Source organism: Ammodytes marinus, assembly GCF_949987685.1.
Source record: "Ammodytes marinus genome assembly, chromosome: 14".
NCBI lineage: Eukaryota > Metazoa > Chordata > Actinopteri > Uranoscopiformes > Ammodytidae > Ammodytes > Ammodytes marinus.
In genome coordinates, this window is record NC_137218.1 from 11848015 (window position 1) to 11863398 (window position 15384).

Sequence of the window (15384 nt, forward strand, 5' to 3'; positions counted from 1 at the left end):
GATTTTGGGACACTGCAATATTAATGATGTGTTAAAATTACCAAATGTGGTAGAGGGTATGAAGATCACAGGTAACACCAAGATAGACTGCAGTGTGTGCACTGAGGGTAAATTCAACAATAGCAAAAATAAGAAAGCTGATGCAAAAGCTTGTGTGCCCCTGGAGCTGGTACATACAGACTTAGCAAGCCCCATTGAGCCAACTTCCTGAGATGGATATAAGTATGCTATTTCATTCACAGATGATTGTTACAACCCGGCTCGAGGAAGCAACATAAAACAGTCAAACAAGGATGATATGTAAAAAAACTGGGTTTATTGTACAAAAGGATCATCCAAGAAGGTGACTGGGAACCAAACTGTTGGCCCTGGCTGGAGAGCGAGAGTCAATTAAGCCTCCAGGCTTAAATAGGCAGCACAGGTGGCAGTTAACGAGGTGAGGGAGGGGCTTCAGGAGCACTGCAAAACAAGGCACAGATCTGGCACATAACACCTCCCCCCTTAAAATGGTTTCTATGCAACCTAACAATCACCAAATTAAATGATGCTACTAAATTTAACATTTACAACCTTGAGAATGGAGTCTGCAGGCACATTGACATTAATCCAGATGTGGATGGTAAAAGAGGCAGGGATGTTTCCCACTGGAGACCGAAGGCACCAGAATGTCCCCCACTGGAGACCGAAGGCACGGATGTCCCCCACTGGAGACCGAAGGCACCGGAATGTCCCCCACTGGAGACCGAAGGCACCGGAATGTCCCCCACTGGAGACCGAAGGACGGGATGCCTCTTTCTGCTAGAATAGCCTTAAGGGCTTCTCTTAAACTATCTTTAAGGCGTTTATCACCGCTGGCAATCTCAATATCATAATGACTGGTAAGGCTAAGGAGCTGTTCTTTAGAAAGCTGACAAAGCAACTCCTCTGAGGGTGCGCTAATAAAGTCACCTAGAGCTATGGGTGCTGCCATAGTAGATAACTTAACTAACCAAAACAAATACACCAATGGCTTACACAGGGGTTCAACTTAAACCAGTACACACAGTACACCTTTATCCACTACTACAGCTAGTCACAAACCGTCTCTACTAAATGGTTTTTGAAACCAAAAACTCCCATCAACTACTAAGTAGCACAAAGTATTACCCATACAAAACTATTACCAAAATAGAACTTGCTGGTAATCAAAACTAAGGCAATAACAACCTCTGGGAGAACTATCCTACAAAGTCAAGTTACACACCACCACTTGACGCATCCACAAGCTGCACGAACAAAGTTAGGATCCAGGACACGTTACCACAACTGTCCCCATAAAGCAATGCAAAAGATCATCAAAGCAAGCCCCCTGGTACCTGCCTATCTTTAAACTAAACCTAACTGTCTTCTGAGGCGTACCGGGCTCGAAGCTCGAAGCCCCCACCCAGGATATCCTCGAAAATTTAAATGGCAAAATAACAAATAGTGCACTGATGGAAGGACAGATTGCTCTGCCCAGCTGGCACACTCCCTAACTAACCAGGGAGATCACTCACAACTTTAAATCAAAAGCGCTCAGATACGATACTCACCATACCCACCATGAAAAGAGCTGCTCACAGCCACACTGCCAAACACCACCAAAGCATACAAAGTTTGTCTAGGGGAAAAAAGAGGAAAAATTTACTCAGCAAAAAACTCCGGATTGATCCCGGACGAGCCCCCAATATGTTATAACCCGGCTCGAGGAAGCAACATAAAACAGTCAAACAAGGATGATATGTAAAAATAACTGGGTTTATTGTACAAAAGGATCATCCAAGAAGGTGACTGGGAACAAAACTGTTGGCCCTGGCTGGAGAGCGAGAGTCAATTAAGCCTCCAGGCTTAAATAGGCAGCACAGGTGGCAGTTAACGAGGTGAGGGAGGGGCTTCAGGAGAGGCTTCAGGAGTACTGCAAAACAAGGCACAGATCTGGAACATAACAATGATTTTTCAGGGGCTGTGTCTGTTTACTTCCTTAAAACCAAAAGTGACACAACCCTAGCTACATGAAATTCCTTGCAGACAGTGCGCCTTATGGCAGGGTCAAGTGTATAAGATCAGATAATGGCACTGAATACACAAGCGATGTTTTTCAGTCACTCCTAAGGGAAAAGGGTATAAGACATGAAACGTCATGCCCATACTCTCCCCACCAAAATGGGACAGCCGAGAGACAGTGGAGAACCCTGTTTGAGATGGGAAGATGTCTCTTATTAGAGAAAGGGTTACCAAAAGTATTGTGGCCTTATGCTGTACAACATGCTTCTCATGTTCGAAATAGATGTTACAATGACAGGACTGAAAACACCCCATATTTCATGTTAACAGGGAGGAAACCAAATCTGTCAAAAATGTGGGTGTTTGGATCTGACTGTTATACCTACAAACATGATCATAAGAAACTAGACCCGAGGAAAGAGGAATATTTGTTGGACACTGTAAAAACAGCCTAGCATACCTGATTTACAACCCAGACACAGAGAAAGTGTCAAAACACAGACTGATGAAATTTTTTAAAATAAACAGTATTGAACAACAAACACAGACTGAATACGATTCAGAATTCCCGAGATACGAAGCCAAAAACCCCGGTACTGAGAGTAATACTGATGTGACAGAGAGTGATAATGAGGAGAGTCTGAGCACATATTATACAGATGAGTCACAATGTGATGAAACAACAGAGAATGTAGTCCTAGATGACAGTGCAGACTCCGAACCTTGTCATAGTCAAAATACTCACCAAAAGAGAGAAAGAAAACCACCAAAATATTTAGAGGACTACATTACAGATGTTGAAAATACAGATGTATCCCATCTAAGTGTTGATTATTGTTACAGGGCAGTACATGGAATCCCCCAGAGCTACTGTGACGCCCTGAGGTCACCCGAGGGGCCAGGATGGGAACGGGCTATGAAGGAAGAGCTCGACTCACTTAAAGAAAATGACACTTTTGAACTGACCTCTCTACCAAAGGGTAAACATACAGTAGGGGGAAAATGGGTCTATGCCATTAAAGAAAACGTTGAAAAGAGGAAAATACTTAAGGCGAGATACGTAGCAAAGGGGTACAGCCAAACAGAGGGTATAGACTACCATGAGACATTTGCTCCAACAGCAAATCAGGTAGCAGTTCAAAACTACTTAACAGTCCATCAGATGGATGTAAAAACTGCATACTTGCATGCTCCAACAGATGAAGAGATTTTCTTAGAACAACCACAGGGTTTTGAAAATACATCTGAGACAGGAGAAAAATTAGTTTACAAACTAAAGAAATCCATTTACGGACTAAAACAGTCAGGAAGAAACTGGTACAAACTTCTAAATGATCATTTAGAAGAAAACAACTTTGCGAGAAATTAATCTGACCACTGTGTGTACAGAAAGCAAACAGATAGTGAAACTATCATTGTATTAATCTGGGTGGATGATTTTATCATTGCAGCTAGCAATAATGATCTACTCAACAGGTTCAAAGACACGATGAAATCCACATTCAAAATGAAGGATTTGGGGAAAATAACATGCTTCTTGGGCATTGAGTTTGAACAAGAGGAAAATAAAATAAAAATTTGTCAGAAAAAGTACATCCTTAAAATGTTGGAAAAGTTTGGAATGTCAGAGTGTAAAGCTAGATCTACTCCATGTGAGCTAAAAGTGGAGAGTGACAACAAGGAGGAGGGCAGCTGCAATGAGATGGCAAATCCAAAAGAATACAGGGAAATTGTAGGCAGTCTAATTTATGACATGACATGTACGAGACCAGATATAAGCTGGATAGTAAGCAAACTGTCACAAACACTGGCAAAGCCAAAAGCAGAGAACTTAGTGGCTGTCAAACATGTTTTGAGATACCTAACCAAACAAGGCCCTGCCATCTCGTGGAAATCAAAGAAACAACCCACAGTGGCATTATCAACGTGTGAAGCCGAATACATCGGCATGGCAAACACTACTCAGGAAAGCATGTATCTAACCCAATTGTTAAGTGGTATGGATAATAAAGTCTACAGTTGCACAAAGATCCATGGAGAGAATCAGGGTGCCATTGCACTGAGTAAGAATCCAGTGCACAGACAGAGGTCTAAACACATAGATGTAAAATATCACTTCATTCATGATGCACAAAGGGAAGGCAAAATAGTAATTGTTTACTGCCCATCAGAAGACATGGTTGCAGACATATTGACTAAACCTGTATCAAAGATTACAATGGTTAAATTCAAAAGGTTCTACTTTGGATGTTAAACATGTAATGTATGGCTTTGTAAGATGAGAACAAGTGGGGGTGTTAAATTAATGTGTTCTCATAATGTTATATTAGTTGTTTAAAATGATATCCCCCTATATTATGCGGATTACGACCGACTTTTGTATCCAACATTATTTTACACCAAAGTGATAGGTTGTTTTATTTTGTTTTCTGTATTGCATTGCATTCTGGGTCATTGACCATTAATTGTTACTGCGCTCATGTCATGGCTGCTGATGATATACCGGAGCTGTGAAGAAAGGAATAAAGAGATAAATGAAACATATGCAAGACGTGATTCTTTATCAACATGACGGAAGAGAATGAAACCTCAACAAATATGGACACAAAAGACTATCAATATTGGATCTTTGTATGGATTTATAAATCGCTGAAAAGATGCACGTTCCTGGATGAATTGATAAGCTCTTGTATACGATGGCGCGGAGGACAGCTGATTTGGAACGAAAAAACAGCTGTTTGCCTCCACGGGGAAAAAGTAAGGAACTCCGACTTTACTACCGTTCGAAAGTTATTAAAGCATCAACAAACTACGCAGCTTGCTGTCTCGGCTCACACACTCGGTTTCAGTGAGTACATTGGCATTATTAATGTTGGTTTGATGGTGTGTTTTTCTGGAAAGAATATCCGAATATTCGCTCGGAAAAACCAACGAATACTCGAAGCCTGAAAAATGGCATTCGGGCCAGCCCCACAGAACCATGTGCATAGTCCTCCCTAATGAGAAAGAGAGTCAGAGAGGCGATCACATGTTCAGAAATCATGCATGCAGCATGTGTATATATAAATAGCATTTATCTTACAGCTATGTTCTCACACATCATATGGCACATTCAACAGCCTGTAAATCACATGGCCTTAAAACACGGATTGAATGCGATTGCAATTGGCTTCTAAAAGGTCATTCCCTCTGAGGTCTAGAGGTATTCGAATTTCACATACTACTATTAATACCTATTTTAAATGTGCAAGAAGATCAATTATCAATTAAAGTGTTTTATATGGAAATGTTCAGAACACATTAGGCCTTTGTTTTCTGAGGTCTACTTATGTCCTAGACCATTGTGTATATACATAATGAGCTTAAATGGTGAGAAAATGAATTGTGATTTTTGAAAAACCTGGACATTTGTGTGAAAGAAGAACCTTTAGTCATCCTGTTGAATTGTTTAGGCTCTTGAAATTGCTTCTCCGAAGCCTTAGCTTCAAAAATGCAGTGGACATTTTCCAAAACACAGTAGGGAAGTTCACAAAACATGACTAATATGAAATTTGGTCCAGACGATTTTTGGTAGAAATGTTTTCTCAACATTCAAAAAACATAAGGAAATTAGACTGAATGAAGACTTTGAACCACATATAATGATTCATGGGATGTATACTAATAAAAGAGGAATCATCACAAATTTTTTTTCAAACAAACCATTTAGTAAATATAAAAACAATAATTACAAACTACTTGCACACTATGTATATATTCTATGCACTATTTACAAGCTAAGTGGTAGCTGGGGAGCTTCTGGGTCTTGCCTCTCGCTGTGATTTCTAAGTCTGTAAGGGACGGACAGTATCGCAAGAACACACCCCGGAAACAGAAGAACCTGTAGTTTGAGATAATGTTTCCATTTTATTCTTCAGCCATATCTTCACAGAGATATTAATAAAAATATGCACGTACGCGCGCAATCACTGGACCTCAGAGGGTTTTAATAGGGATGTAAAGGGTACTTGAATGTTTCACTCAAGTTAAAGTGAAAGTAAAAGTGTATTGATGTAGAAATACATTGTAGGTCAGTTAAAATGTAGCCTACTTTGACTTATAGGCACACTAAGCGATCTCCAGTAAACAGTAAACAGACAACCTTTTTCAGTGTGCACACATGACAGACAGGAAGCAGATGGTGAGTAGATATTAGCTGATGTTAACAAAAAGCGTAGATTACAATAATTTAGTATGCCTTGATTATTACTGCATTACATTATCTAAAAGGTTTATGATAAGGATGTAGATAATACATGATAGATTATTTATTTAAATAGATCCTTTAGGTTAAAGAAATTAAGTCCATTAAAGGGATAGTTCTGTATTTTTGAAGACGGGTTGTATGAGGTACTTTTTTGTACTTTTCATTGAAAACCTTTATTTGCCATAGAAATGTTCACCATAAAAAACTAAATATCCATTCAATTGAACACTAAATTTAGGATTATTTCACAGCTATAGAGTAAATTATATGTACAGTAAGTAGTATGCAGGTTCGGACGTAGACATTATATTTACTAAATATAACATCTTCCTTCCAACCCTGCATACTACTTCACAGTCGGAGAAGTCGAGGCTATATAAGTGTTCTCTTTGAAGATGAAATTCCTTAGAGGTTGAGATCTGCATAAAGGTGTATGCATCATTATTTGAGTAGAAGTTTCTAATGACTTGTTGAATAATTTGTGTGTTTATGCACCATTTAAAAGCACATCAGCTTGTATTAGCACTAGGCATATGACTGGGAGTATACTACGCAAGGGAAGCGATGAGGTGGCAGCACAGTGACACCATAAGTGTGTGTGTGTGTGTGTGTGCGTGTGTGTAGGTGTGTGTGTGTGTGTGTGTGTGCATGCGTGTGACATTAATTTGTGATGTAGAAAAGGTGCTACGATGGCGCTGAGAGCAGTGTGGAATTGTGGTACCTCATTTGGCAGACTCCATCTGTGACAACTCAACTCCTCTGTCTTCCCCTGTAAAGTGCAAAAGGTTAAATGGTTTTGGGACTTCAATATCAAAAAAAGCACTTCACTCTTTCTCACACACACACACACACATATTTGCACGCACACAAGGGCATTCAGTTGTGCAGGTGTCTGAACAATTGGGTATAGTGTATAAATAGGCCAGTGTGTTCTCTTCCCCCTATGCAGCATTGCTTGAATTTTTAAAGATACACTTATTCTCAACTCCTGGCCAAAGTGACTCGAGCTAGTCACACCCTACAATTCTTAAAAGACAGGAACAGCTTAGATGAGTTTTTCCTTTGGACCACTGACAAGTTACATTTGAATCCATCTCCTTTTAAGAGCTGCAGCCAAATGAAAGCAGCGTGTTTTGGAAGTCCTCTGGTGGGTTGGTCAGGTTTCATTCATGCACAGTGAGGCTACTCCTGCTAAACTGTGTTGCTATAGTGACGCCAAGTGGATAAAAAGGAGATTTCATCCTTACTGTCTTTGAAACTCCCAATCTGTCTGTCTCTGTTGATTTATACCATAAATGGTCAAAGATAATAATAATTGGTAATAATTGATAGTATGTATATAGCGCTTTCTTGGAGGTCACTCAAAGACACTATAGATGAACGTGATTGTTTGAAAATAATTTTTATATGAACCAGCCTTTTTATCAAATTTAAATGTTGTGGTTAATCTGAAATGGACACAATCTTTTCATAGCAGAATGTGATGCTGCAAAGATAACAGCACTCTCCTGAAACAGCTGAATTTGTTTATGCATTTGAAAACATCTTGGTAGAAGTTGATATAGCCAAGACCCCATGGAGGAGGATGTTAACTCTGAAAAAAGCAGATTTTTGGTTGGCCAAAGAGATTGACAGGCTGGGACAACAATATGTGTTTGATAATCCCACAAATTCCAGGGACCTCCTACTGTGGTGGTTTCCAAGTGAGCTTACTTCATCACAGTGTGAAAATCTGATCTTTTGGGTCGGACTTGAGTGCCACATCACAAAGAAAAAACCTATTTGAAAAACTGAAATCATATTTAGAAGATCTAATTAACATGGATTTTCTGTGTGAATATTTTCTTTTTTCTATATTAGTAATGTGCGTTTCTCTACAGCACAACTAGATCTGAAAGCTGCAGGCGTATGTGTCCTCTTAAATATTAAAGGTGGAGTCAGTCATTCTCGAAAATGCGCGTTGTTAAAATCACTTTTGTCAAAATCAGTGAATAACTACTCATGATCTGCTACCTGTACGTATGTTGTGAGCATTAAAAAATCCAATGTTAAAAAACACAGCCTAGGCATGTTGCTAGCTATACCCTATACCCGTGTTTACATACCAGATTACAGAACATTGGGTGTGACTCCACCTTTTACCACTCAGCCACAGCCACTCAAAGTTTTATGTGAGACTTTTTTTTCAAAACCAATCAAACTCAGAATCAATATCGGTCTCTTAGCTTTCTCTTTAATGCAAAGTGCATGAATGATCAGCTGAAAGGCCTCAGTGGTTTCAAATGAGGCGAGCATCACATAAGCATTATGTGATGTCAACGTGATATAAATGGCCATAAACAACGCTTTCACAAACCCCTTTAAGGTTTCATTTTACATCATCTGATGGATGAATATACACATCACTGTGACCATGGACTATCAAACTGTTAAAGTGCAGATCGATCTTTTTAATAAGCCTCTCTAAAGTGATTGTCAATGAACTCCGTGGAAACACTGCTGAATAAGTAATTTCACAACATTTCTGATGCCACTGCACGTAATTGGATAGAACTACGACCAATCAGAGCAATGAACAAGGTGACGTATTAATCCCCGTTCGTTAAGCGAACAGCGGGTTTACTGTTAAATTAAACTTTTGGCGTGGTCGGTCGGCAAAACAGAACATTCCTCTTAATTGCTAATGAAATATTTGAGTGCCGTCTTCCAAATCGCGAAGGGTCGAGGCGAAAGCCATCTCAAACTCAAACAACATATCCACAGCCATCTCTGTTTTACGGCTTCGGCGGCGTATGATGCACAGCACTGTCGTCATCCGGTTACGTCCGCCCCAGAGCACCATACATTGGGCTCTGGCCCGCCCATATCGATTTGATTGGTAGCTCAGGATTTCTTGACATATTAAATGAGCTTCAACGGAGAGTGTCCAGACCAACAGGCGCAGCAGATTTAATTTGCTGGCGCCTAGCGGCAGGTCTGGATTTCCAGGCTAAATTTCTGCCTCAGTGTCAAAAGTTCCACTCATGGGGGCGCTCATAGTGTAGTGGTAAGAGCGCCCCCCACCCCCCATGGAGATTCTGTCCTTAGCAGAAGCAGCAGACCACAGGTTTGAATACAGCCCGTGGTTCTCTGCATGTCATTCTCCTCTCTACCCCATTTAACTTTTGACAAACATGTATTTATTTAAGCTCGTTAACACCAGGATACATTAACAAATCAATAACTCTTCTTGGGATGATTAATGTTAAAATAAATGTGTGCAAATCCATTTTTCAGCTTTATTGACTCAATTGTTTCTGATATTCCGAGTTGTATTTTAAAGCTGCTACCTAAATCGACTAGGGCTAATTTACACTTATGTAAATATGTAGCAACTGCAAAGCATAAAATCAATATGAGAAAATAAATAACTAGTAAAACTGCTTTGCTGTGTGTGTGTGTGTGCGTGCGTGCGTGCGTGCGTGCGTGCGTGCGTGCGTTCGTGCGTGCGTGCGTGCGTGTGTGTGTGTGTTAGAAGCTCTGGCTGTCCTCCTCTTCTACTGACCTGCCCCCGGCAATTTTCCTACATCTGCCTCTGTGTGGCTTTCGAAGGATATCTCTAAAGACCACATACACACACACACACACACATACACACACACCAACAATAACAACAACAGAATTCTTGTGCATCTAGTCCTCGTGTCAGTATGGAAACTCAGTTGGGGATTCTCTTTGTTTTTGGGAGGAGCTGCCAACTGCTTCACGAGTATCTGTAAACAAGTGTTAGAGAGAACAAATCAGCAGAAGTGGAGAATGCTAATTGCTATTCTGCATTCTGCGGGAGAGAAGATATAACATTAGACTTGTGAGAATAAACTGAACAATACAGATTTGCATTTCTAAAAGGGCTGTAATAATGTGAGCTGCTTGCCTTAATGTTTAGGTAACTCTGACAGAAATGTATTCATGTCATAGGATCATAAACAGTTTTTTTTACTTCACCACTGATATTTATTTTTCGTGGTGAGCTAAGCAGCATTTTTGTAGCTAAAGGCAAATGGCCTCTCATTAGGTCAGTTGTTTTATGCGTCCGGCAGAATATTGTATCTAAGGTCATAGGTGGTATCCTATTGTACAATGATCGAAAAAAAATTTAGCATCTTTATTCATTTTATTCTGCAATGAACTTCCCTTTGTTCACAGTTGAAAATGGCCTTTAACTTAGCAATTGGTGTCTTTTACAGTAATTGTAACTCTCAGAACATCAAGGGGAACGATAGGGTTTTTCCCATGATGCTGTATTACAAACGTCCACTAGAGGAGGTAGGAGACAAGCACATGCCTCGCAGACAAGAGACGGACTCGGTCACATGCAGCCTTATAACATCCCAGACCACAAACATGCCCTATCACTGTCAGATGCACAGCAGCTAACAATGAGTAACACAGATCAAAACAGAATTTATTGAATTCTCTGCCACTGAAATAAAGCACCCTTTTTCAGTTTGGAAGGACAAACTTGGTGTAGTATCACAAACAGACTCCGAGCCACCACTTCCAATCTGCTCTAGATTAGGCTGATTGCTTGCCTGTGGAAGCTATCTGCCTTGTTCTGATTAAAGGGGGGAACCTCGTAAATATGCTGCTGCCCATAAACGATTTCCTCGTTACATCAAAGTCACACGGAAGTTGTAAGCTGCTTTCATAATTGCAACAAAGCACAGGCACCTTCTAGCAGGCCCCTACCACCACCAAATTCCCCCCGCGGCTGTTTTAAAAAAAAAAGCCGGAGAGGTCTGGTAGAATTTGACTAATTCAAACCTTAGTGGACAGTTGTCATTAATATTAAGTCCAATGAGGCAGGAAGGATGTGGTGCTGATTAGGTTTAAGAGTGGGAACAAATGAGTGAACTTTTCCGATCAAGCTGTTAGTGTGTAAGCAAGCCGATATTAAATATATGAACATTTTGCCAATAGACACTTCTGTAACAAAAACCGAACTGTTATGGATGCAGCAAATGAGATATAGAAATATAGATTTAACAAAAGTTAAAATGATAGACAATAGTTCCTGATTGTAGAAAATAGAGATACAATCCCGTCATCAATGCAGAGTTCTCACACTCCTGTTGTAAAACTTGGATGACTGAGGAATGCTCATAAATATTTAGATAATGATTGTCAGACAAACAGCGCACTGCATTTCTGAACAAACACGACATCATTATAAAAGTGTATTACAGCTTGGAGAAAATGACAGCACAGTCATAACGGGGAACTAGCTGTGAAGTTGGATAATTTATGGGTTTTATTTATGGTTCTGTCAAAGATTACTGACCACTGTCTGATGGGAAACACAGACACAAGATTCAATCTCACACACACACACATACAAACACACACACACATACAAACACACGACAAAGAGCAAGTGTAAAGCATAGGTGTAAAGGATAGATAGTATAATAAAGGTGTAAAGGTAAAAAGAATAGCTGGTTTTACTTCTACCTTTTTGGAAGATCTTCAGTGAATGTAGTGCTCATGTTTACATATTGCTCATTTAATTTTATTTTTTACACATTTATCTAAAAAAACAAAAACAGTCTGAAAGGCTTTCATTGTTTTGTTCATTTGAATGATAAAACATTAGCAGAAAAAAAATATAGACAGTATATAAATTGCATAGCACAATGTAGGCCCTCTCAAAGGGACGTTCAGAAAGGACAATATAAATACACTTTTGGTCAGAACTTAAGTACCATATTCACTCAACTGATCATAAATACACGACATGAGGCATTCGTACATTTCCAGCAATATCATATTTCCGAAAATAAATATGTCTCTATAAATTCATGTTGAGGAAATTGGGGAATAGCTAAACCAATATATTTTTATTACTATGAGAGCTATACGTTTAAATGAATTGTGTAAAGTTTTTTTGTTATGAATTATCAATCGTACTGTTGTGAAGAGAATGTAAACTAAAAGGGAAAAATAGTTGTAATTTAAGGCAGAATGAAATCTTAAATAAGGCTTCAGTGGTATGTTCAATAGGCCTGAGTCACTATAATGATCCTCATCGTCCATACAAGTGTCCCAAGTGACTTGATATTAAGGCCCAGACACAAGGCACTGTATCGAGTTCAGAGAGAAAGGCTTAAGTGAAACGTTGTATTATTGTGCTCAGTGCAAGTCCTCGCCCAGCTCAATTATTGCAAAAGTAAACAAGTGAAGAGTACAAACAGCTGGACAGCAACGCCCCTCCCTCGTTAAGACAAGTCATGTAAACACGCAAGACCGAGGGGGCAGGAGGACATTAAAGTTTTTTTTAGTTTTGGTTTTTATCCTCGCTGTGGGAAAAATTGGATTTCTAAATTTGACTTGGAAGTGCTCGGGAAATTTGTGCAGTAGATATATTATAGACATTGATTTTTCTTTTTCTTTTTTAAACGTCCGCCACATGTCCTCTCTGTCCATTTTTGGGTATCCCAGAAAAACGCATTTCTTCAGTTGGTCATTGATATTTCCAATCTTTACGACAAGTGGTACATGCCGTAGCCCAGAGGTGAGGCGTACAGTCCTAAAGGTGAGAAGGGCATTAAAGATCTGTGGTGGTGGTGGTGGTAGGCATTGTAGGACTGTCCGTACAGAGACATGGCGCCTAGCGACAGTGGTATCGTGAAGCCGGGGTGCAGACCTCCGTGGGCCGCTGCCGCCGTCACTGCTGCCGTCTTGGCGTCGGCGGCCATCTTGAGTTTCTCCAGCTCGGCCTCCTGCAGCCTCTTGGCTTTGGCCCGCCGGTTCTGGAACCAGATCTTGACCTGGGTCTCTGTCAGCGCGAGGGAGGAGGAGAACTCTGCGCGCTCTGCAATGGACAGGTACTGCTTCTGTCTGAACTTCCTCTCCAGGGCCAGCAGCTGAGACGTGGTGAAGGGCGTGCGCGGCTTCCGGTTGTTCTTGTGTTTCCTCAGTGGACAGGCAGGACCGCCATGACCTATAGAGAAGAAACAAGTAAATGAGGATGATATTACTTGTTATTGGACTTTCACTGATGTATTGACAATGTGTTCCCTATACTCTTGGTCCCTTGGCTATAATTAATGGTTAGATATAAGTTTAACTCAAAGTAGAAAGTTAGACCTTTTTTCACATGGCTACACCTTTTGAATACAACACATAGGCCTACCTATATGTTGCTGGGTCAGAGTACTTCCTAGCACATTAACCCCCAGATATTTAGTCACTGAATATCTGTGTGATTCAGAATAACCAAAGTGGTTCCCTTGGCACAGTCCTGCTTTATCAGCTGTACGCCTTTGTTGAGATAACTGTCCAACATGAGAAATTATTTCTTGTAGAAAGTCATAAACCAGTAAACTGCACATCTTGCAATTTACTGGAAGTGGATTATGCAGAAGATTAAAAAACATTTGGAAAATGTGGACTGTTTGTTCAAAGGTTTTTAAAAGGCAACTTTAAATGTCTGACTTGCATTAATGTTCATACAACGATAATAACGTTACAAAATGCTCTGTCGTGTGGGAGAAACTCACGAGGCTGTGTGGAGAACGCGCTGCTCGTGACCCAGGGTGCGCAGTCCTCAGACTCGGATGCCTCGGATTTGACCGGCGACGAAGGCGCAGCCGTCAAGCTCTTTCGGCTCCCAGCGGGAAAGCTGCACGCCTCTCGACACACAAACAGAGAGTTCAAACCCAGAGGGGACACCGCGACCACCGAGCCCGTCTCCCGTTTAAAGCAGGTGGACTCCCCGCCGCGACCGTCCGTCTTCCGGCCAGACATCAGCGCCTCCACGCTGAACGGATGATGCCGACGCACCACCGGGGATGTCTTCTCCTCCGTCAAGTCCGCGCGGTTACTACAACTGTCCTCCTCGGAAGAACTGCATCCCAAGTCGTTAATTATCTCCCGAGAAGCCATCTCCATTCTGGGTCTCATCCAAAGAAAATAAAATATAAAAGTCCAAGTGAAAGAACAGTCACAGTGAACCCAGGTGAGACTCGCTCCAGCGAGCGCAATGTTGTGGAGATGTCAAGTAGGCTACTATGTGAGAGTATGTAGACGCATCACGTTTGCACTGCTCAACTTTGACCAATCACCGCCGCCCCAAATGTTTATGAGCGAGCAGATCAGATGCTGCCTTTAGGGACAATCGGAAACGGAAGGATCTTGTTTTGAGTGGAGCAGAGTAACATTCCCCATAAATCCACTATTATTATTATTATCATCATCATCATCATTCTTTACAAATGTATTGTATTTAACTTTCAGCTAGCAGCTGTTCAGTTGTGTCACACGGAAGTCAATTTTTCATATAAAGCTTAACAAAAAAAATCAAGATTTCTTAAATAGATTCAACATGCTTTGCACTCATGTTACCTCTTTGTTTTAATGAGTGAATTAAGGGAAATAGTCTGCAGACAACTAATAGCTGTGCCACAGTCATTATCACGTGGTAAGCGTCAGTAATGGATTAGTTCTCACTCTAACCCCATGAGGCTGCATGAGTAAACACAGGCCCCATGCGGATAATTATGGTAAATTACACCCAGGATGAAACACTAATACCTTTTCTTCTTATCTTCCTTTCTAAATTTGTTTTCTGTTCTCTTGTATTGGGACTTCCCATCATATCTCACAACAAGAGCTATCGGCAGTCTGGCGTTCAAAGAACACACTCAAATTATCACTGTAAATCACTTTACTAAATTACAGATTTCGTATTTTTTATTTTTGTAAAGGTGCACTATGCAGTTTTCAGGGGAAGGGGATCTGTTTGCAGAGCTTGTAGTAAATTGAAAAAGGTAAATTTTTACATATATAAGCCTTAATATGGTTAATTAATTCAGTATAAATCAAAACTAAATTAATTTGAGGAACTTGGAACCAAACACAAGACTACAAAACTGTGTGCCCTGCTGCTGTTACAAAAAAACAAAAAAAATATGTTAAACAGTGACTTTTAGAGTAGCTTTCTGACTTCATGTAGTGTTCCAGTGATCCAATTTCCTTGTGAGGAAAGTTTGTTTATTCAGTTATGAAATATACCTTTAAGTTTGTCACACCCAAAGTTCTATAGTGCACCTTTAATCCAAGCGTGACTGTACCCAAAG

General features: G+C 40.4%; 1 protein-coding gene across 1 annotated transcript; it reads right to left on the reverse strand.

Annotated features, from left to right (window-relative positions):
* Window positions 1–11906: 11906 nt before the first annotated feature.
* msx2b (muscle segment homeobox 2b) lies at window positions 11907–14273 on the reverse strand. Its single transcript, XM_080041732.1, has 2 exons — window positions 13807–14273; window positions 11907–13247 (listed from the first exon to the last, which is right to left on the reverse strand). The coding sequence occupies exons 1-2, from the start codon at window positions 14207–14209 to the stop codon at window positions 12787–12789; spliced, it is 864 nt and encodes a 287-aa protein (XP_079897858.1). The 5' UTR covers window positions 14210–14273; the 3' UTR covers window positions 11907–12786.
* Between the last annotated feature and the right edge of the window lie 1111 nt (window positions 14274–15384).

Coding starts and splice junctions, on each gene's coding strand:
- msx2b (XM_080041732.1), bottom strand. CDS start 14,209: ATGAGACCCAGAATGGAGATGGCTTCTCGGGAGATAATTAACGACTTG. Junction 13,248..13,806: donor CGCGTTCTCCACACAGCCTC/GTGAGTTTCTCC, acceptor TCTTCTCTATAG/GTCATGGCGGTCCTGCCTGT.